Source organism: Anomalospiza imberbis, chromosome 19 (genome assembly GCF_031753505.1).
Source record: "Anomalospiza imberbis isolate Cuckoo-Finch-1a 21T00152 chromosome 19, ASM3175350v1, whole genome shotgun sequence".
NCBI classification, from domain to species: Eukaryota; Metazoa; Chordata; class Aves; order Passeriformes; family Viduidae; genus Anomalospiza; species Anomalospiza imberbis.
This window is the reverse complement of record NC_089699.1, coordinates 10,373,515-10,394,555: the sequence shown is the minus strand read 5'-3', so window position 1 is coordinate 10,394,555 and position 21,041 is coordinate 10,373,515. Positions and strand designations below refer to the sequence as shown.

At 37.4% G+C, this 21,041-nt stretch overlaps 1 protein-coding gene across 5 annotated transcripts in view; it reads right to left on the bottom strand.

Moving 5' to 3' along the window:
* Nucleotides 1-21,041, bottom strand: part of STXBP4 (syntaxin binding protein 4) — a 66,974-nt gene that overhangs the window by 14,337 nt on the left and 31,596 nt on the right. For 4 of the 5 annotated variants that reach the window (XM_068209658.1, XM_068209659.1, XM_068209660.1 and 1 more), the window contains 4 exons: nt 19,637-19,753; nt 19,080-19,129; nt 17,820-17,950; nt 1,182-1,239 (listed from right to left, as the gene is read on the bottom strand). In XM_068209658.1, the coding sequence (XP_068065759.1) occupies nt 1,182-1,239; nt 17,820-17,950; nt 19,080-19,129; nt 19,637-19,753 (356 nt within the window). The remainder of the gene's footprint in view (nt 1-1,181; nt 1,240-17,819; nt 17,951-19,079; nt 19,130-19,636; nt 19,754-21,041) is intronic. The other variant, XM_068209661.1, reaches the window with a different exon arrangement.

Sequence of the window (21,041 nt, the reverse complement as noted above, 5' to 3'; positions counted from 1 at the left end):
AACTGGGATAAGATGAAAAAAAATCTGATGCTTTCTGCAAATTAGGCTTGCACCACCTAGAGTAGCTGAGATTCTACTGTTGCTAATAAGGATCTGCTTGTCACATCTGCAATGGTTCAGCATCCAAGTGCAGAGCTCAGAAAGAAGTGTCTGCACGTACCCAGCAAATTCAGCTTTCTGCTGAGCCATTGAGATACACAGCTATGAGAAACACAGGAACAAACCCAAAAATACCCCAGGGGGGATGCTTCAAGAATGTGTAATTTCTTCTGTTCTGATTCTAAAGTTTATTTGCTATTATTGATTAATACAATCTTCAAGCTCAGTTTCCAGTCACACAGGTCCAAACCCATTCTTACCCAGAAAAGAGTGCAGCATCCACCTTAACTTCCCAACTGTCCTATCATGGCTCCCTGCATGAACAGAGAGCCCAAGGGAACAGTGCTCTATTTTAATAGTTGCTCTTCTATTTATTTCCATTGCTATGAAACTGCCTTTTAATTCACTTTCATTTCCTAAGCTATTTTTCTACAATTTTTTTTTTGTATAAATCTCATGTAGTAACCTACATCTGTCTGAAAATAAAAGGCACCCTTTGATTAGAGCTGGAATGCAGGATCATATGCAGTGTGTTTGGAAACCTCTGCAGAAATAAACATGTCTGCTTTAACACATCTCGCTCGAGGCAGCATGGGGTAAGGCAAGGACAACTGAGCAGTGTGCTTGAAAAAAAAGGAAAAAAAACCTGCTTTTCTTGGCCAGTTCATGCATCAACTTCAATGTTATTTATGTGACTTTTGGAAGAGTTTGGGATAAAAGTAATTTATTTGCTGCCCTTCCTCTCTTTTAGGAGACTGCAGAATTCCACCTGCAAACCTGTGCTTCTGGCACCTATAAGAATTAGACACTGTGGAAATTTCAGCAGCTAGAATATTACTATTAACTAGATCATGATCTATACGCAATGGAGGTGAATTATATTTTTCACCATTTCCTCCAATCTTTCAGAGGAATAATTAAAAAAACCCTATTATATAAATTAATCTTCACTACATTCTAGAAAATCAAGAGCATACAGTGCAATATGCAATACATTTTTCTATTAATTCTAGGACTGAAAATATGTTTAGTTTGATATGCTTCTATTTCAACTCTGACCCTTTTTTCCCAGAATTACTCACTTGATAAAATATTTGATTCCATCAGCTGTATAAGCTTCTTCCCATCCATAAGGCAGACCTAAAAGGAGATAAATAAGAAGTCTCTGAAAACTCAAGTGACACAGAGAAGACAGTTTTGAGATAGTGTAAGTTGCAATGCTGTCATTTCAAACAATGTCATAAAAAGATTATAAATCAATTCATACTTTTGTAACAGAAAATAATATAAACAATACAATTTAACAAATACTTGCTGTGCCACAAAGCTACTAGCTTTGATGATTTGATGATACATTTATTACCAGATGATAATTTTGTTAAGTATCATTTGATGACACTTCTATTACTAGAATGATGAGTAATACTTCTAGTAGGGTACTATTCTATATTCTTTTAAAAATGAAATTGTCCTAGCAAATCTTTACCTTTTTAATAACTATTTGTTCAAAATGAACTCTTTGTAAAGTTTGAAAAGTGCTGGAGGAAGAAGCATCAGTCCCTGCGTAAAAATGCTCCTGCTTTTGTGACACTGTACTGTAAAGCAAAAAATGGCAAGTGCAAGGCCCTGAAAAACTGTGGGTCTTTTGAGATTAGAAATATATATAAAATTTAAATATGCAAGAAAAATTCTTTTTGAAATGTTTTGCCTGAAACTCCTCTTGAAATGTTAGTGTCTTAGGAGTTAAACTATTTTTGTTCAAGTCCCACTGTATCTCAAAGACCAGCTCATTAGAACCATCTGTGAGCCTGCTTTTGGTTTAAAACTTTTATTTGGAAAATGTGCTGGACTGCACGCACCATCTGAGCTTTGAAAGCTGCCTCCTCCCAAGGACTGCCCTAAGTGCACATGTTTATTTTTTTAAATTTCTTTTTTAAAAGGCTGATTTTCTTCTGTTGTCACACCTTTGTCCCTAGTGTGGTTCTTCCTAAAAGTCTGGAGAGGTGAACTTCAGTTCTCCAGTACGAAGAGAGTTCATGACAGCCACTGAATCAGGACTGGGCACACTGGATCTGGTACAAACCTCCTGGGAAGGAATTATACCTGTAGGCACCCAGCGAGGAGCAACAAGGAACCAAATCTCCAGAACTCAGGAAGGGAACTTGAGAACTGGGAACTAGAACAGCACCATGATCGGTCAGTACAGCTTGAAAAAAAACCCTCATTGGACTGATCTTCTTTTTTCCTATCAGTTTTACCCCCATTAGACAGTTATCTCAGGCTTCTTCCCTTTTCAGTTTAGAACAGATCTATACAATCTGTTCCTCAAAACACACTACCCACTGCCTTTCAAAGAGAATAATGCACAGCTACTCCCCTTTAAACACAAAGTAGCTGCTGCACAGCAGCTCTCAGGCTCTGACTCCATTATGAAAGGAGGAAGAAAAGGATGTTTTAAGCTATAAATATGCTAGACATGGTCACTGGTTCTTCCTTCCTCTCCCATGAAAGATGGGACCTTAATTCAGCATGGGTATTTTCGGATTATTTAAATGGCAATGGGATTCATCCCTCAATTGCTTCCATCTGCCCTGGCCTTTCCTTTTTTCTGCATGAAACACACATGTCCAAATAAATGACAAGGGATTTGCTCAATTACCAGTGAAAGCCCAGTATCTGCTCTGTACCCACATGGATCCCCCACATCACCTGTTTCATTTATCACTGATAACTGCACTTTTTTCCACTGGTGATTTGATTAAAATTATGGCCTTTTTTCCTCTTCTAAATGAAGAACTGTACATGGGTAGCAATAACTGACACTCTGTATTCTTCCCTTACCCGCTGAAGACTTTGCTTTTCAAATACACTGAATACATTTGTCACCTTGAAATGAAACTCTGGAAATATCTCCAGCGCTTTATTTGCCTTTTTGACTTTGTATGCATTAGATTGTGTATCCTATCCATTCTTTATATGCTTCCACATTCCACCTACATCTACAGGTTTTTTAATGCTTTTATTTTCCAAATTTTTTACTTGCTCTCCACTAGGTTTTTAGTGCTGTTCTCTTTATTGCTTTCCTTCCCTTTCAGATTTGTACTTCTATTTCTTGTATTTCCCCTGGTAGCTAGGAAGCTTTCATGTTTTGCATTATATTTCCCCAGACATCATCTCCACTTCCTCCAAGCTCACTGTCTCCATGAATCATTCATAAGTTGATCTACTTCCTCCTGTTTTATTTTTTCACACCCTCCAGGGTCAAATTTGTTGTTTGTCCCAGGACTTGCTTTGAAAGGCTGCTAAGCTCTCACCTGGAGTAAATGGGAGGTAAAGGAGCTGAAAAAGTCAGAAAAACAGCCTGAAATATACAGGATTTAGCCTACATAAACTCCAGCAATCTCAGATTTCCTGCATATTTATAATTTCTAGTGTGAACTGCTACAGTCTCCTTGATGAATCTTCATAAATAATATATTTGGCTTCAGTTGTCTGCATAGATCATCTTAAGAAATCACAGATTTACAGTATTTAAAAACTAGTTCATTTTGACAGAAAATAGAAGGCTTCTTGCTATTCAAATACTTGTGACTATTTACCTTCTGCAAGGTAAAGAAAAGGTAAAACTGCAAAAGCAATTGTGCATGCAACAGGAAGAGCAGCCTCCTGAGAGAGAGCACTTTAGTCAAAATACACAATAACCTACCAGCATTTTGTTCTGTGTGCATTTAATTAGGGTTCATGCCAAAGAAAAGTCTGTAATTCTCTGTGACAAACACAACCAAGGAAGCAGTGGCTGCTGTTTGTGCCCCAGCGCAGCCGGGCAGGGTCCCTGGGGACTGCTCCTCCTTCCCTGAGCTGCCTGCTGGGATAACCACTGCTCTGGAGTTCTACAAAGCTGAGAGGAAATGAAGCCCTCGAGCAAACAGAACCTTCCTGATCCTTGATAAGTGTGGAGCTCATCCATCTTTATCACCGCCCTGGCTTAACAGGACAAAAACTGCACCAGCACTGACACTGTGGGTCCCAGAAAAAAAAAGAGATGAGCATCAGCCCAAATGATAAACCTGTAGGAAGTGATAGACATGGAAGACTTTGCCTGCAGCTCCCAAGAGAGAATGTGTGTGCTCTCCCTCAGGACCACTGCACATGGCATGATCCTTCATGTCTCTAAAGGAAAAAGGGGGAAATACAGGTATTAGGGGCAAAGCCTCATTTTCCTGGGCAGTTATCAAACCTAGAAACTGCACTAATGTACTTGGGTGATTTTTTTCCCCCTAAATAATCTAGTAAAAATTATCAAAGCCAAAGATATGTAGAGATCAGCAGATGAAAGTGCTGAAACAGATACGACAGCAGAACATTCAGCTGACTCAAAACTGCAATCCTGACATCAGAATACTGCAGTCCATAAATGCTCTATTTTGCTTAATTTTTGACAAAATTACTCAAAGGAAATGAGGGATTTAGAGCCTATAGTAAGAATCGCTAAAAATGCAGAGTGCACTAGGATTCTATCTAGATTTGTCCCGTTTAGGTGCTTCAAGGTAAGTATGTCCATAAGTGCTTTCTCTGGCTTTGGGGCCAGAGTTTAAAACTCTCCTTCCATTACAGCAGGCACCAAAGAGCACTGATGAATCTGGCAGGAGTGCTTAGGGACAACTGCCTCCCAGAGGTGCTAATCTCACCCTGAGTGATCTTCTGAAACACAAACTAATTTCCAGCATTGCTCACACCTTTGTCATCCACCATTAAAAGGGTCTCTGGCTGTATTCCCTTCCTGTTATGGGTAAACAGTCAGTATTTGGAATGAATATAAAGTTTAAGGGATGTAGTATCTATTTGCAATGCTAACACACATTCTGTACCACAATGAACCATTCTTTGATTAACAACAGAAAAAAAGATGTCTTTGTTACATATCCTTTTATGACTTTTCCAGTTGTACATATCTTTTTTACTAGAATATGGGCCAGCTCATACCCTTTATTTATCTCCTGATAATTTATTTGTATTTAGTATGAGAGACTCAAAAATAATGGGATTTTTTAAGAAACAGGAATTACCTGTTAGAAGGGTTTCTGATACAGAAGATTTGCTAAAGGACATTAAAACCAGTTTTCTCTGTCACTTGATACGTGTGGTTTTGAATTCTGATCTCTTTTCAATAGTCATCAATTTCAGCTCTTATCAGCATTCAAACCTTCCTCCGGTGGCTTCAGTAATTAATGAAAAGGTATAAATTAAGATCCCCAATGCCTTTTGCTCTTCTCTTCTGAGCTATTTAAGCAATGCAAGGAGGATGGAAGCTGAAGGTCTGATTTGTTGGTTCTAAGTTGCCTGGTTTTGGACTCCTGAGTGCTACTGGAAGATGGGCATATCCCAGAGAAGACACCAGAGGTGTCACGGTGTGAGACTAGCAGAGGGACTCCTCTACAACATACGCAATTTGACACAACTAAAGCAAAAATCTGCACAGAAATATCCACTCTTGTTTGTCCAGAGTGTTCAGAAGGCTGCAGGCACAAAATGGACTTTTATATTTTGTGGGTATCAATAATATAAGCTGTTTCTTATCAATAATATTCCTGCTTTTTTGTGAATTACATTATAAACACTCAGGTTCTGGAAAACAGCTTTCAGAAGTGAATATGCACTTCTGGCATTTGCTTGTGTGTCACTTTAGATCATTTCAAGTGTTCTTCCCAAAACCAAATATGTTTCCTTTCATAAATAATACACTGCTGAGGGGACATTCCATTCCTTTTTTTTCACATATCAAATTCCATTTTAAAGAAATTGTTTTTTTCTTTTATTGTTGGTCACTTAATAAAACAAAGATGACTCAGTAGTCTTCTAGAGGAGACATCTGGGAAATAGTAGCAACTGAAACTTCTGCTGATTTGCACTATGGTTGGCAGATTGGCTTGTCTCCCTTCAGTCTGTTCCTAGAAACCAGGCTTCAGGAACAGTATTTGTCTTACTGTGGACATTCAGGGCATGGTGAAAGATGAGCTTGTGTTTTTCCACTGCCTATTAATTATAACATATTGACCCATCTATGTGGGCAAACTCATTAATCTTGGATTAAAACAATTACAACCTAAAACTGAGAATGAGTTATTAAATAGCTTGTGTTTCACGCTGAAGGATTAAATGTACAACTTTTAGATCTTCTTGGTAATTCTGAAATGACAAACTGTTATAAATGTCTTTCTTCTATTCTAATACTTCTCTGTGAAAAGCTTGGTACAGTTAATTAGAAACAGTTTGAATACAAGAGCAATTGCAATTTATGAACAATGACCAGTCAACTGACTAAAATTTAAGGAAATAAGAATGACCTCAAACAGCACATGTGGTCAGACATGAGTACAGACATTTTCCTCTCCTACCTAACAATGAAGGAAACCCAAGGTCAGAACAAACTCTGCTCAGTGTGAAGTTCTTCAGAAATGAGTGAGAGCTACAGTCACCTGAGCAATGAGGTTCCTGCTGTGTCTTTAAGAAGGATAAAGAATTACCTTTATAACTATACCTTTTCAGAAGCTTAATACTGGAAATACAACAGAAAAAAAACCCTAAAGTACATATTTTTCAGAGAAAGACTAATTAACTACTTTCACAAAACTCTTAGATGTTGTAGGTTCCAAGCAATTTGGACTGTTAACAAGATAAGAAGCAAACAGAGGAACCAATGCTGATTTAAATCTGTGCAGGAGGTTATTAGTAGTCAAAATAATACAAAATAATCACCTCTTGGAAAAAAAGTAATTCTTTAGCAACTTGGATCAAAAAAACCAAGCTTATTTCAATATGCTTCTAATCAACTAGCTTCCAAAGTCTTTCCACATCACACATTTGATACTCAGATGTTCAAAAAGGGATTTTGAGGAGGCCAAGATATTATGAAGCTGCTTGTCCCTCAGTACTATCACATTTCAGTCATGGGTGCAATACATTTGTTAATGCATTTAGCTCAGGAGAACATAAAACTTCAAAAGTGAGGGATAGTGGAAGCTGGGAGGGATTTCAGAGCAGCTTCTTCTGACCAAACACTGGATTTTGCATCATCTACTGGCTCTTGCTTTAACAAATGCATTTAACATACTGATTATCTGACACTGATTTTTGTCCTTTTCACCTACACTGCTTCTTTCTAAAATGCTACAAAAGGATGCAGTGATCAACCACTCCATTATTTGGCTTACTGTGGTTAAGAGTCTGTTGATAAGGTGGAGGTGATACAGAAAAATCAGAAAGCTGCAGAAAGCAGAAATCCACCTCTTTCACAGAAAGGGCTGCAAAGAAAAAGAAATCATACCAGTGTTCCATATCCTCCAGTGGCTCCCATCTGCTTTGTTTGCCAAGTTAAAGATGTTTTATTTTGGTGTTTAAGAGCCTCAATTAGTGACACAGTGAGAGAAATGAACCCGAGGATCACACGGCTGGTACAGCTCCCTGCTAAGGTTGAAAAATGGTAAACCTTTTGTTCTCCATTACATTCTTCTCAGTCCCTTCCAGTTTGTTTTTTTTTTTTTAATATTCCTTTCTATGAATGAATTGCAAGCTTTTTTTTTGCAGTTTCCCACTATTGACTGTTAACATGATGCTGTCCATTTGGGATGAGTCAAGAATGCATTATTGCTTCCATGCTGACTGAACACACTGCAAGTTACAAAGTAATTTTTGAGGAATATTTGCATAAATTAAACAGAAATTAATTTTGTTTATACCTATGAATCTCGAACTGCTGAAGAGAACACAGGGAACACATAATTAATTTTTAAATTAAAGAAACACTCCTTCACTGGGGAATTTTACACCAGTGCCATATAGGCTAAAAAAAGTTAAGTTCATGGAAATACTCTCTGGGGAACATTCTTGTTCTGAATTGGTATAAGCCACTTTCAGATGATTAAAAAGAACCTGGAATAACCCATTCTTATTCCAGAAATTCAAGGCTCCGCACACAGGGCATTCACCACCAGGACCACGTAATTAGGAATAGCCTCAGTGTGTGTGTCCTAAGAAATAATTTCTTTTTCCCCAGTTTCCCTTTTGCTCCCTTGCTTACTCTGTTCCGGAATTCACCCATCTCTTTTCCTTACTGGATCAACTGCTCTTGTCAGCATCTATTGTGCTACCCACCCACTTCCATCACTGTCAGCTCCCATTGCTCACTGACGCATGTGATCGTTAAATGCAAGTTTAATTAGAAAGCATTCATTGGTAACAAATTAAAATGACTGCCTAAAATTAGAATTGAGCAGAAATTGTCTGAGATTTAAAAAGCAATAGTATTACATGATATGCCTTTCTTGCTAAGTAATATCTTACTTTTTTTGCACTGATGATGAAATTAAACTGCAGAAGGAGCTGGCACGAACCACCTACAACTGAGAGACAGAACCACTCTCTGCTCAGCTCATCTCACAGCAAGGACTGACCAAAGTAATATATTTTCCTTTTGAAGCAAGAATTGTAAGAATACATCAACTCAAGACATCCTTTTAGCCTGATATAAAAAAGCCTGTAGCTACAAATAGATAAAAGAAGGGATTTTAGAAATAATTTGAAATATTTTAGAAATAATGTTAAAAGTTCTTAAAATCTAAGACATATTTCCTTTTTTGTTATAAATCTGAGAGAAAAAAAAGCACAAAGTGCCTCCATTTAGCATACTGAACTTTACCTGAAGTGTAAAGGTAAAATTTACAGTGAGAGGAAAATGTCTGTTACCAAACACAATACCCACAGCAATCACTAATGCAAGGCAAAAATCTCCCTCCTTAACTCCAAGCTAATGATCCATATGCCTCATGCCATGAGGTAACACATCTAGTGTGAGCCATACATACATTTTGTACCTCCTTTAGGTCTCCTTTACAGGCACCAAGTAATTACATTTTCCTCTAGCAAATTCTCCTTAAAACGCACTTTTAAAAAAGCTTCCTCTCTCATTCTTGGCAATCAACTTTCCTTGTGCTTCTTTCCATTTAAATGAACACACTTGTGTGCTGTATGTGTCTGAGGAACTCTGCTGGCCCTCAGCTTCTCACTCCTACCTACTGAGGAGAAGTGAAAAAATGTGACAACTGCAGGAGCTGACAGCAAAGCCTACGAACCCTCTGAGACAAGATGAGCCCTGACAGCTCCAGCACACACTGATTCCCAACAAAGGGAATGCTGCTCATCCCCCTTCCCCTTGTCAGCATGAATCCAGATCTCTCGGGATGCTCAAAGAAAATGAACTCAGCACTGCCTGCCAAAAGCACACACAGTGCTTTGGATCAGCTCCACTGCAGTGGTCACTTTGGTTTTGGTCACCTTAAACCATGACACAGGTGCTGGCTGACAGCCAGACCCACAGGGACACACAGGGGTCTCCACCTCTCCCCACCCCAGCCGGCTGCAGCTCAGCTGTCCCTGCCAGTCCAAAAAGAAGGATGTCAGACCTGGATCTGGGACTGACCCCTCAAGGATAAATTCCTGTCTCACCAGGCTATTTTCTGGCTTTCGGACACTGATCTGGGGCCGAGATAATTCCTGCCTCCCCTGGGTATTTTCTCCAACTTGGGAACAATTTGCATCTCCGTGCCACAGAATTTCAAAGTTTGTTTCCTCCCCTATGTCAAAACACCATGTTATAATGAAGGATTAATATATCAAAATTCTAAGCATTTTGTCAACAGAAATTAATTAGGAGGCAGTTTAGGAAGCATTTACCATCCAGTAAAATTGTTGAATCTGGAGAGTTTTGACTTCAGTCTCCATAGTTACCAAGAGCAAATACTTGTATTTGCTTGTATGAGAAGAGGCACAAAGTCAACTAATTTTTTCATAGAGGGGTCACAGTCTGAGTGAAACAAGTCCATAGACTTTTAATCAAGTGTTTTTTTTTCAGAGATTAAAAATGCTTGAAATTATCCTAATGAGACTGCACTAATCTTATTAGGTCATCTGTATTTTAAGATACTATTATATCACTTGTTTTTCATTATTAAAATGTTTTGATTTGGAAGTCAGGACAGACAGTGCCTATTCAAAAGCTGACTCATCTTTTCTCATTAAAGGTAAGTGAATGGAGAGAGAATAATTTGCTTTCCTAGCAGCAACAACAGAGTTCTGAAATCTAGGTCACATTAAAGAACTGTCTTGAAATACAAGCTTTAGATACTGAATTGTGTTTTTCCTTGCTGTGAAACATGGGGATTAACATGCATATTCAATCACCAATAAACCAGCATGCAACTTGTTCATAACTGATTTTTAAATATATTTTCTGATTTAATCAGGGTCTAAAATTATTCTGTCCTTATTGGTGTCAGCTTTTCTGGCTTCTCTGCTTGTCCATAATTACTGTAATGTTCTGATTCTCGGACACCAAATTAAATAAGCAGGGTCTAGTTCCTGGGCCCTGTAACAACACCCCCAAGTAAGGCCAGTTAGGTGAAAAGAATGTCATTCCTCATTCACACTCAACAAAACGTGGGTTTAGTCCAAGGAAGGGGAGTCTGGGGATAATTCAGGATTTAAAACCCATTGGTAAAAGGACCTTTCTTTGAAATGCCATTGAAAAACAAGACTAGAATTTTGTAAGGGCTTGACTAACTGGATCAAATGTCTGAAATAAAGAGGGTGCAGCTGAATAAAGATAACAACAAAGTGCTGTATTCAAGGTGTGGATAATCAGCTGCCCCGAAGGAAGTGGGCACACCCAGATGCCTTTGGTTCTGGAAGTAGAAGAAAGTCCAAACTTCACAGGAACAGTAACATGGAGCTACTGGGGAAAAGGAAGCACCATTTGGGACCTGGTGTGAGCTCCTATTAAAGCAAAAAAGGTTATTCCATTTTTGTCTCCTGCAGGAAGCTCTCAAGTACAGAACTCAATACAACTTTGATGAACTGGAGAGAAGTCAGACAAATACAAAGGTAAGGAAGTGGCCAGGAGAGATGCGGTGTAGAGAAAAATTCAGCAAACTGGTGCCATTCATTTGGGGGAACAGCAAACAGGGTGGAGATGCTACATGGTCTTCCACTATTTTAAATGCTGCCACTAAGAGGAAGAAGTGTGGTCAAGACAAGTAGCAACAGGCTTTAACCACAGTGAGGAGGATTTAAGCCAAAGGAAAAGGCATCTAGTAGCAAAGATAATTAAGGATAGCAACAGCTGGCCCACAGAAGCAGTGGGATATGCTAGACAAATAGATGTTTGCTTGAGCTAATAATAATTTGTTTTGCTGGAGGCACATGGATACACACAGTCTAATTGCTGCAGGTCCTTCCCAGATAAATCTTTTCTGATGCCTTGCCGGCAAATTACCGAGTGCTACTTTTCTACACTTTTGTGTAATTCACATTATATGCAGACATTTGCTCTGCTCATCATTTGCAAGGCGTTTTTATGTCTTGCGTTCATGGATGTGATACATTTTAATTATATTATGCACTGAAAAACTCCTCTCTTGTCTCCTGTGAAGTATTTATTGTAAACCCAAGGCAATCTGGCCAGAGAAACGGGGTTTAGGGAATGTTTTTAAGGCTTGTCAGACAGCACCTGCATTCACACCCCAACACTAACACTAAAACCAAACAAAACAATAAAACCACAGCCAAAGGTGAAACAGCAAAAGGGTTTTTTTTTTGGTCTTCTTTTTTTTTTTTCTTTTTGGTTATTCTTTATTGTTTTTTCTATTATATTTTTTTATTACTCTTGATTTGGCTGCACTGGCATAACTTATTTCTGTAACATTATAGGCACTGCTTTTAAGTACAGATAAGCACTTAAATATTACTATTTCATCAGTGATGATGCTTACAGCTCAGCAGCCTCACTTTTTTTTTTTTTTTTTTGGAGTCAGGGATCACCACCCAACATCAAAACCTCTCCCAGATTATCATAATAAATCTTGCAATTGAAAAGAATATAAAAGAGTCCAGGTTCTGCAGAAAAGCTGTAAAGCAATCATGAGACTTTTGCAGCTCAGTGGCTGATGACCGAGTACAGTCTGGAAACCACAGCTCTAAGTCTAAATCACCCAAAAATATGTGGATAACTATGCATTACAAAATTAATGTGGATCCAGCACACAGCACTGAAACTTTGCATCAGACCAGCAGTACTGAACTGCAGCAATTATGATAAAGAAGGCAAGAAAGCCAACTCAGGCAAGTGTTCTCAGAAAACTCAAAGGGAGCCTATGGCTGTCTGCTTCCTCACCAGCCATTCCTTTCCTGATAAAGATTTCCAGGTCAGACAGTGCAAAGGGGCTCCCTGACAGCATTTCATAGTCCAGGCATTTCTGTTCAATGAAAAGTCACTGCATAAACATCACACACAGTAATGATAAACCAGAAGCAAAGAATTTTTAGAAGTCAATAATAAACCTGGCAGTCACCAAAGGCTGCTGGGGAATAGCATTTCCAGTGTAATATTAATTCTAGTAATTGTAGGATACTGTCCAGGAGGAAAAAAAAAGCTGCTTTCAGGGTTTCCTATCAATAAGACTCTCAATCAGAAAAAAAAGTAAATATTAAATTCAGAAGACTTTTGTCAGATCTTTGATTTTTTGTTGTTCTTACCTATGAATGAGCAAGTCAGCTACTTCATGACTCAAATTCCTTTTTAAAACTGGGGTAATAATTTTAATCAAGGTGTAGGGATCATGTCAATAAAGCAGTTTGTATCAGATTTACAGACTGGAGAGAATGGACTTGTTTCAGAGGTCTAGTGCTTCCTTTTCTAATTAATTTTAATGCACACTCAATTTCATTTACATCAAAATTATTTTCAATACTGTACAGTATTACATTTCTTAATTGGAACATTTATTTTCTTTTGCAATGGAACATATTCAAATTCTTGGACAGATTTTCTTTTTGAAATTACAGTTCTATGAACACTGTCAGAATTAAAACTCCTCTTTTTTTTTTTTACCAGGCAGGCAAAATTGGACATTTAAATGATTTCCAGAAAATTAAAAGTCTTGCTGCAAGTAAACATTTATGTAGAAAAGAGCTTTTGCATTCTTGACTGCATCCTTGTAAAATTATATTAAATATGATTAGATTTTTTTCCTGAGGATTACAGAAGCCATTTTCTTGTTATGCAACTTTGAATTTTAATTTTTAGGCAAGTACATAAGTTGTTCACCTTTGGGTTTCTTACTGTGATCAGATTTGCAATGTATCTAAAGAGTTGCAGAAAATTTTTAATGAAACATTCCCATTTTCAAAATAAGGCAAAAATTTAAAAAGGTCTGTAATATAATGTGAAACAGATCCTCTTCTCATCTTGTATAAATCTGATGCTTATTTTAACAAGGTCTGTAATATAATGTGAAACAGATCCTCTTCTCATCTTGTATAAATCTGATGCTTATTGTAAAAATTAAAATAACGTAATTCTGAGATTTATATATTTTCTTTTTAATGTCAACTTCAATAAGATTCAACAGCAAAATGTTCATTGAATAACCTAATATTAATATTTTTGACAAAAATGAAACTATCTTCCCATGAATTATTTTTGTTTGGAGGGGAAAAAAAATCATCCTTCAGGGATTATCAAAACTGTGACATTTTCCTTTGAATAAAACAGTTGATAAATTCTCTTTTGGGAAAACTCACTTCTTTTGCTGTTGTTAAAAGTTTCAAAGGAATAATACATATTAATGTCACCAAATTGATATTTTCTAGTGGAAGTACTGTCTCAGCTAATGTTTAGCTGACAAACCAAGCTTTTTACTTTTAAAGCACACAACAGTGATATTAATTCTTTTGCTAGCAAAAACTCTTAAAAAGGGAGCTGTACAGCTGTGTTCAGGCTATACTCTGGATAATTCATCAGGTCTCTTCTATTTCTGATTTCAGTAATTCACTGAAATATTTATGGCCTTGCCAGAACAATGAATACACAGAGTTATCTCTTTAGTTATCATTATGCTGCTCCTTCCCAGGCAGCTCTCCCAGTGAGGAAGGAAAGGTACAGTTCTAGTTCATCAGCTGAAAGAATGTCAGAGGTATTCCCTCAATGCACACTCCTCCCACAAACTGGACCTTGCAGGAAATACTAAACATTGCCTATTACTAAAAAAACAAGAAGATATAGCATCTTTGATATCAGAAGCCAAGCTAACAGAAGTTAACCAGGACATGCCTGTCCATGCCACAGTTACAGCTGGATTTTGATGTACAGGCAAAAGGTAGAAAGGGGAGGGGGAACAGCTGATGTTCTGGCTGATGAACTACAGCCAATTACCTGCACACAAAGTTACAGCACTGCTGTGTTCATAAAATACAAGATTCAAGAACAAAATAGCAAAAATGTATAAATAATGTATAATAAATGTATAAATAAATAGCATTTATTCTGTAGTAATAAACACACCAGGCCTGCAACACACAAAAAAAATCTGAATACTTAATAATACTGGCCCTTTTCAAAATAGCAAAATTGTTATTTATGAAGCCTTGCTATAGCTTAGTTACATGTGAAGTCTTGTTACTCTATAGCTTAGTTCCACCCACACTGTCAAAAGAACAGGAAGGGATAACTGACACTTTCCTGACTATGGAATGGTTTTGGCATTTGAACAAAATATAGTTGAAAATTCCCTAAACTGAAGAAATGGATAGATCCAATATTTCAGCTTTTAATGTCAAAGATGTAAGGCATTGCCCAAAAATCAAAAGCAATTTAACCATCAAGAGAACAAGGACTAATGGATGCTGAGCAGCAGCACTTTTTATTATCTTCTTTTATCTAGTCAGCGTTCAAGGAAAATGAATATAAGATCCAGGCAACTAAACATCTGCCTGTAGGATCTCCAAAATCAAATGCATAGTGACTGGCAAGATCAATATCAATAAATTAAGTAGGAGTTTTGGAATCTGTATTAATTTGGAGATCATTTGAGTGAACTTCAGCATGATTGCCATGTGTCAGATCCCAGGCTGAGAGCGCATTACAGGAACATGATGGGATAAAACAGCTCAAAATTCAGTGCTTGAGCTCCCAGTGAGTGGAGAACCTGGCTTCAGAGCACTTCCTGGATGTGGATGGTTGGGATTGTGTCAATGACAGCAAGATTGTATTTTTGGCAGAGGCAGAGGGAGGAAATGGGCAGCCAAAATACTTGAAAGCTGTGTTATACAAGTGCCCATTTCGAAATGCTGATTGCCTGCTCTTTGATGAGGAGGTAAGTATGTTCCAGGGTTAATCAGATTTTGGTCATTACCAGTACCCAGTGTATTCCTTTTCTAAATTTGTAATAGAATAGAAGAAAATGCTATCTCTATTCTTTTTAGCATGATTTGCACCACATGGCCAACTAATTGCAGGCAGCAACTACTTTTAAATGCTGCAGTTCTTCACTGAGGCATTATTATCTTCTGTATGGTGGAAGTAATTTCAAGTGTTCAGGAGATGCTCACATTCTGTAAAGCAGAACAGCCTCTCAAGGCTTGGTTTCTAAAAAGAGCTTACAGTCTTTAAAGAAGACGAATAATGGCTCTTCCAAGGGATGAGCTTGATTATTCTGTTTATTACTTCATTATTTGCATTTTGGGATCTGGAGGATCCTGAAGCAGTAAGCCCTGGAAAACAAGCTGTTATTTTTTTTTCCAGAGTCTTCACTTGAAGAATCACCAAAGTGCCTTCACAGAGCTGTCACTCAGCCTGCAGAGCTGAAAACTGATCTGCAGCAGTATCACAAGGCAACATGTTCTTGAAGATTTTCAGGAATACACTGAACTTCCTCAAGCCTCTTCCCTCAGGCAAAATGTCAGGCTACTACAGAGGAAGGGGACAGTTTGTGTGGATAACTTATAAATATGTCATTTTGACCTGGTTGTCAAGGAAGATTTTTTTTTTTTACAAAGGAAGCAGTTTTCTGTTGGAAAAACACTCTACAACCTTTTCTTGGCACCCAGACTTTGTTTCACATGTATTGTAAATGAATCAAAGAGGAATTTTGGCTGGGGCTCCTTTACTTCACATTTACAAGAATGAAGCAAATAATGAAAGAGAAGTTCTATTTAGAAGGTAAAATGTATCACAATGGTTTCCTAGCCAGACATTCTGATCCACTGAGCAACCTCAAAAATATTAACTCCAGTTCTCTCTTTAAGGATTCAATAACAAATTATTATGCTGTGGACACCTTCCTGGAAAAAGGAAACCCTTCAGTCTGCACTGTAATCTCTATTACACTTTTCTTTGTGATGGATGATATTTATGAAATGCCACATACACAACAGCCCCCTTTCTATGACAGTCCATCTGCAAGAAAACTTCAGATCACACGAAGTTTTAGTGAGAAGCTGGCAGAGAATACTGCAGACAGAATGCTATTATATAGTTCCTTTGCCTTAACTACTTTTTTTTGGAGGGAGAGAGAGAAAAAAACCAGTGAGGTTTAAAGCTTTAATCTCATACCCAAGCTTGTCAGAGCCCAAATCTATCTGTAATGCTCTCCAAGTCAGAATGAACTCAGAAAGATGACGTTCAATCTTTAAATCCTTCTCTGCAGACCTATTTTTAATTCTCAGGTTCATAAAATGGATCCCTGCTGCGGCTCCAGAGCTTTCTAACATGTATTCTACCTATTATGCTTGACATAACCACATGTTAGAATTCAGCTGCATTTAGAACCAAAAGTTTTCTTTGCACAATTTCCTGGGTAGCAAAATAAGACCAATTCAGTGTGACAGAACTATTACTGTCATTGGTGGAAAACCAATTATCTCCTCTCCTGGTCACTGTTATTCTTTTCACTCCACCAGTAACTCTAACTCTAATATTCTGGACACTTTTGAACAAATTTTATCTTCTTATTTTGCTTTCTTTGCCATAGAATGAGTAATAAATTAATGCTTCATAAATAACATCAAAAATCTATATTTCCTATCTTATTTTCTTAACTCTTTCAGTCTCTTTCTAAATTAATTCCTGAAAAGTCGAAGCTATTCAATACAATTGAATTCAATTGATACAATAATTATGGATAACCATAATTAATGACCTTTCCCAAACTTCCTGTGATGTACCATTTCTGTTCCATTTTTGTAAATCAAAAATTGATTAGAACTGACATGCCTGCTCAACTATAAGCAAATAGCATTAAAATACACAATCATTTCAATGATCTGAACCAGGAATTACATGATAATTCAAACCTCTTTCTTAGATTTTCAACTGATGCAGTTTATTACAGTCACTCTCATGAACTACCATCATTTTCACCAATGGGAACAGATTTCTGTTCATGACCTGAGGACATACATGGATATTTCCAAATGGAACTGCTGCCTACATTCACTCCCTACAGCAACAACATCTTCATTAAAACACTCTGATACATGTTTATGTAAATTCAGCAGAATAACATTTTGTAAATATTCCAGTATGAAAAACAGACTATTAAAGTAATGAAATTCTGCTAGTTTTACATGTTTCTGATAATCTTCATATTCCTCACTTAGGCATTAACTTTGTGTTTTTCCTGTGAAGAAATGTACTCTGGAATAACTTTATATTCCAATTATAGTTTGATGAAAATGCAGCCTGAGCTGACACTGAACCTGCTCTGTCCTTCCATGCTAGGAATGATTTATTCAGCCAGTTCACATTCAATTTTAAATGAAATTATCCATCTTCTTTGCTGATGAACTGATACCAGATTTCAAAGCACACAGAGATGGACACACTCACTCACAATCTACTTCCAAAATGGCCCGGATAGACTTGGCAAGGTCCCTGGCTTCTGCTGCAAGAGCTGCTGTGACAGTAGGTCCGACCCTTCCCAGCCGAGCCAGAAGTGCTTTAGTGGACAGTGTTCTCCTGTCACTAAGATAATAAAAAAATAAGTGTTTATTTGTAATATGATAAAGGAAACTGCTCTTTTTAGTAAGGTAAACTTGTTTTTCTAAAGTGGTTTTGTTCTCACTGTACGAACAAAAAAGATTCACGCTCCCAAACCAGTGAGTTTGCCCCAGCAGCAGCCCTGGCTGGACAATGAAGGTATTTGGAGAGTTCAATTCAAATAACATTCAGAACTCAAAATGCAGTGTCAAGGACTCAGAGGGTGTCAGGAAAGGAACCTGAATGGAATCTTCATAGCAGCATTTAAGAAGAGACACTGCTTCATGGGACCCAACTCTTATCTTCTCTGCTGTCTGAATCAGTTTGTCACCTTGGCTTAGCATTTGATAATTAATCCATTCACTAAAATAAATTCTATGAACTTCATGAAACAGACAACATCACTGCTGTGTGCAGTGCCAATGGGAACTGCATCTCACTGATTATCTACGATATCCTAGTTGGTCTGAGCCTGCCTAGGTTTTTTGAAAGAAAAGTTCCAGTTTACTTCACTTAAATACATTTGATTTTCTTGAGAGCTCTATTGAAAAAAAACTGCTGGAAAGAGAATGAATAATTTTACTGTCACATAAATATTAATGAAATGCTATCTGTGATATATAGGCACAGTCATGCCAATTTTCTGAAGGACCAAAGGCTGCTTAAATCTTCTTGAACATTCCCAGCAGCTTTTTAAACAAGAAAAGTAACAAAATGTGAATGGATATACATTTAATCAATTTATTTATATGTTACTGTATTCATTGTGATGCAAAATCATCTAGGAAATTCTAAAAAAAAAATTTAAAAAATTATAAATCACTGTTAAGGCTCCTTGCATTTTAACTAATCATTAGTACATTATAATTAATTTATGGAAACATCCAGACAATCATAGCTATGTAATTACTAACTGTTTTAATTTAATTCAGAGGTTTTTAATGAAGCTGCATCTTGAAAGCCTAATTTATAATTCATGCCATTCCCTCTCCTTCAATAAAATGACACACACAACTATACAGCAAAAGTATAGAAAAAACCAGCTACAAGGCAGTTTGTTGAGACTTGGAAACAATAGTACAGTTTTCCACTACTAATATTGCCATTTCATTACCTTAAAATTGTTGAAGAAGTAGAATTATCTGAAAGTATTTCATGCACAACCTGTTGGTCATAGTCAAGAAGTTAACAGTTTATAAATCAACACAGTCAAAAAGTTAATACCTTATAGTTTGATGTTCTATTTGGGGGTAGGGGACTTGATTTGCAATTAAAGAGTCTAGTGTCTCCCAGCTAGAAGTGCAAAAGTGAAAACCAAGATATTATAACCCCTTTAAACAAAGTAAACATAACAACATCACTTTTTTGTGGTTGTTTCATCACCTGCCAAAGAATTATCAACTATTAGATTTCTTCTGAAGAGTTTCACAGAAACTGATAGAGTTCAGGTGGAAAAAATTATCTGATCATTTTCATTTGTCCAGTACAGCAAAACACAAAGATTATGTAAACCTCTGGATGGATCTGCACACTTACAGAACATCCATATTCCTAGGAATGAAAGGATCTCTGCAAACTGGTTTATAGCCATTTTACTATGCTCATTCCTCACAAACATCAACACAAACCTTTTCCAAATATGATACTGTTAGAAATGAAAAGGGAAGTTACCTCTACAAATTGTAGCAATTTTTCAGTGGCCACCTCAAAGGTCTTCCTGGCCGACTCTGATTTCCGCAGCTGGCAGTCAAGCACTGTAACCCTCTTCCTCAGGTCGTGAATGTTCTCCTGGGAAAAGTATTTTAAGGCTTTTATTCTAATAATTTTCCTCCCATGGATCACACAGAGACGTAGTGTGAACAGAGTGTTTGGAGTGTTTAACATGCTCTTTTCTACATTTCTGTAAAACATAAAACTGGAATGCCTGAGCAGCTGGCAAATCAGCTCCAAACTGCAACAGATTTTGGCGAATGATAGAAAGGTAAATTAAAATTCGAAGACAACAACAGGGGTAGGGCTGAAAATTAAGAGAGTTTGAACTGACTGAGGAATGGATCAAAAATACCAACCCTATGGTGACACTATCTCGCAGCACGGTGCATAAACAGCCAGAACAAGCTCAGTCCCCTAGTTTGCATCCACACATCTGCTGGCCAACACAGTAATTATGGCACATCCTGGAGGAAATTAGCCCCTAGGATGTCTCTGCATGCACTTGTATAACCTATTGATCAGTGTTATGCATCCCTCCCTCCTTCAGGACAGAAGATGTGAGCCCTGTTAGATCCAGCTCTGGAGGCTCTGGGGTTCATTAGAGTTCCTGGCACTGCTTCTATGACAGGACCATGAGTAAAGTCCTCACATGTCTGTGGAGCACAGCTGTCTGCTGGACACAAGATCTGGAAAGATCTCTCCAAAATACAGAAAAAGCACTCTAGTTAAAAATAAACTTTTTCATCACACTGCAGGCGATCACTCTGAAAGCCCACAACCTACTCTAAAACCCTTACCAAAAAATCACCAAAACCCATTTACTAACTTTACTGGAAGCAAATAATTTGTTTGTATACACTGTACAAAGCAGCAGAATCATCACCTCCCTGAAATTCAAATAATCTGTTGATTCAAACACTTTTTTTTTGGTAATTTCTCTGTCCACTCTGGGGGAGAAGCTGGTGAAAGAACTCACTCTTTCACACTATAAAAGTGAGAGGGACCAATCTGATTTTTATTTATGCATCAACATATGTTATATTCCATTTAATGAGTGTGTTTTAGGGGGAGATTTACTCAGGCATTAAAGAAAAAAAAAAAAACAAAACAGGTGTGACACTGCCTGAAACTTGGTTCCTGTAACTGACTCCCCTTTTACAGCAGGACGGGACAAAATGCTATAAAATGGAGTTGGCACCTACTTGGTACTGCTTCTTTTGGGTAAGAAATGCAGAGATACAAATCTCCACACAGATACTGTAGTACTCAGTCAGAATTTCAGGAACTCAAGCTAGAATCTTTGTAACAAACCTCCAAGAAAGCAACCCACACTCTATGAATTTCTTAAAATTTGGCTATTTAT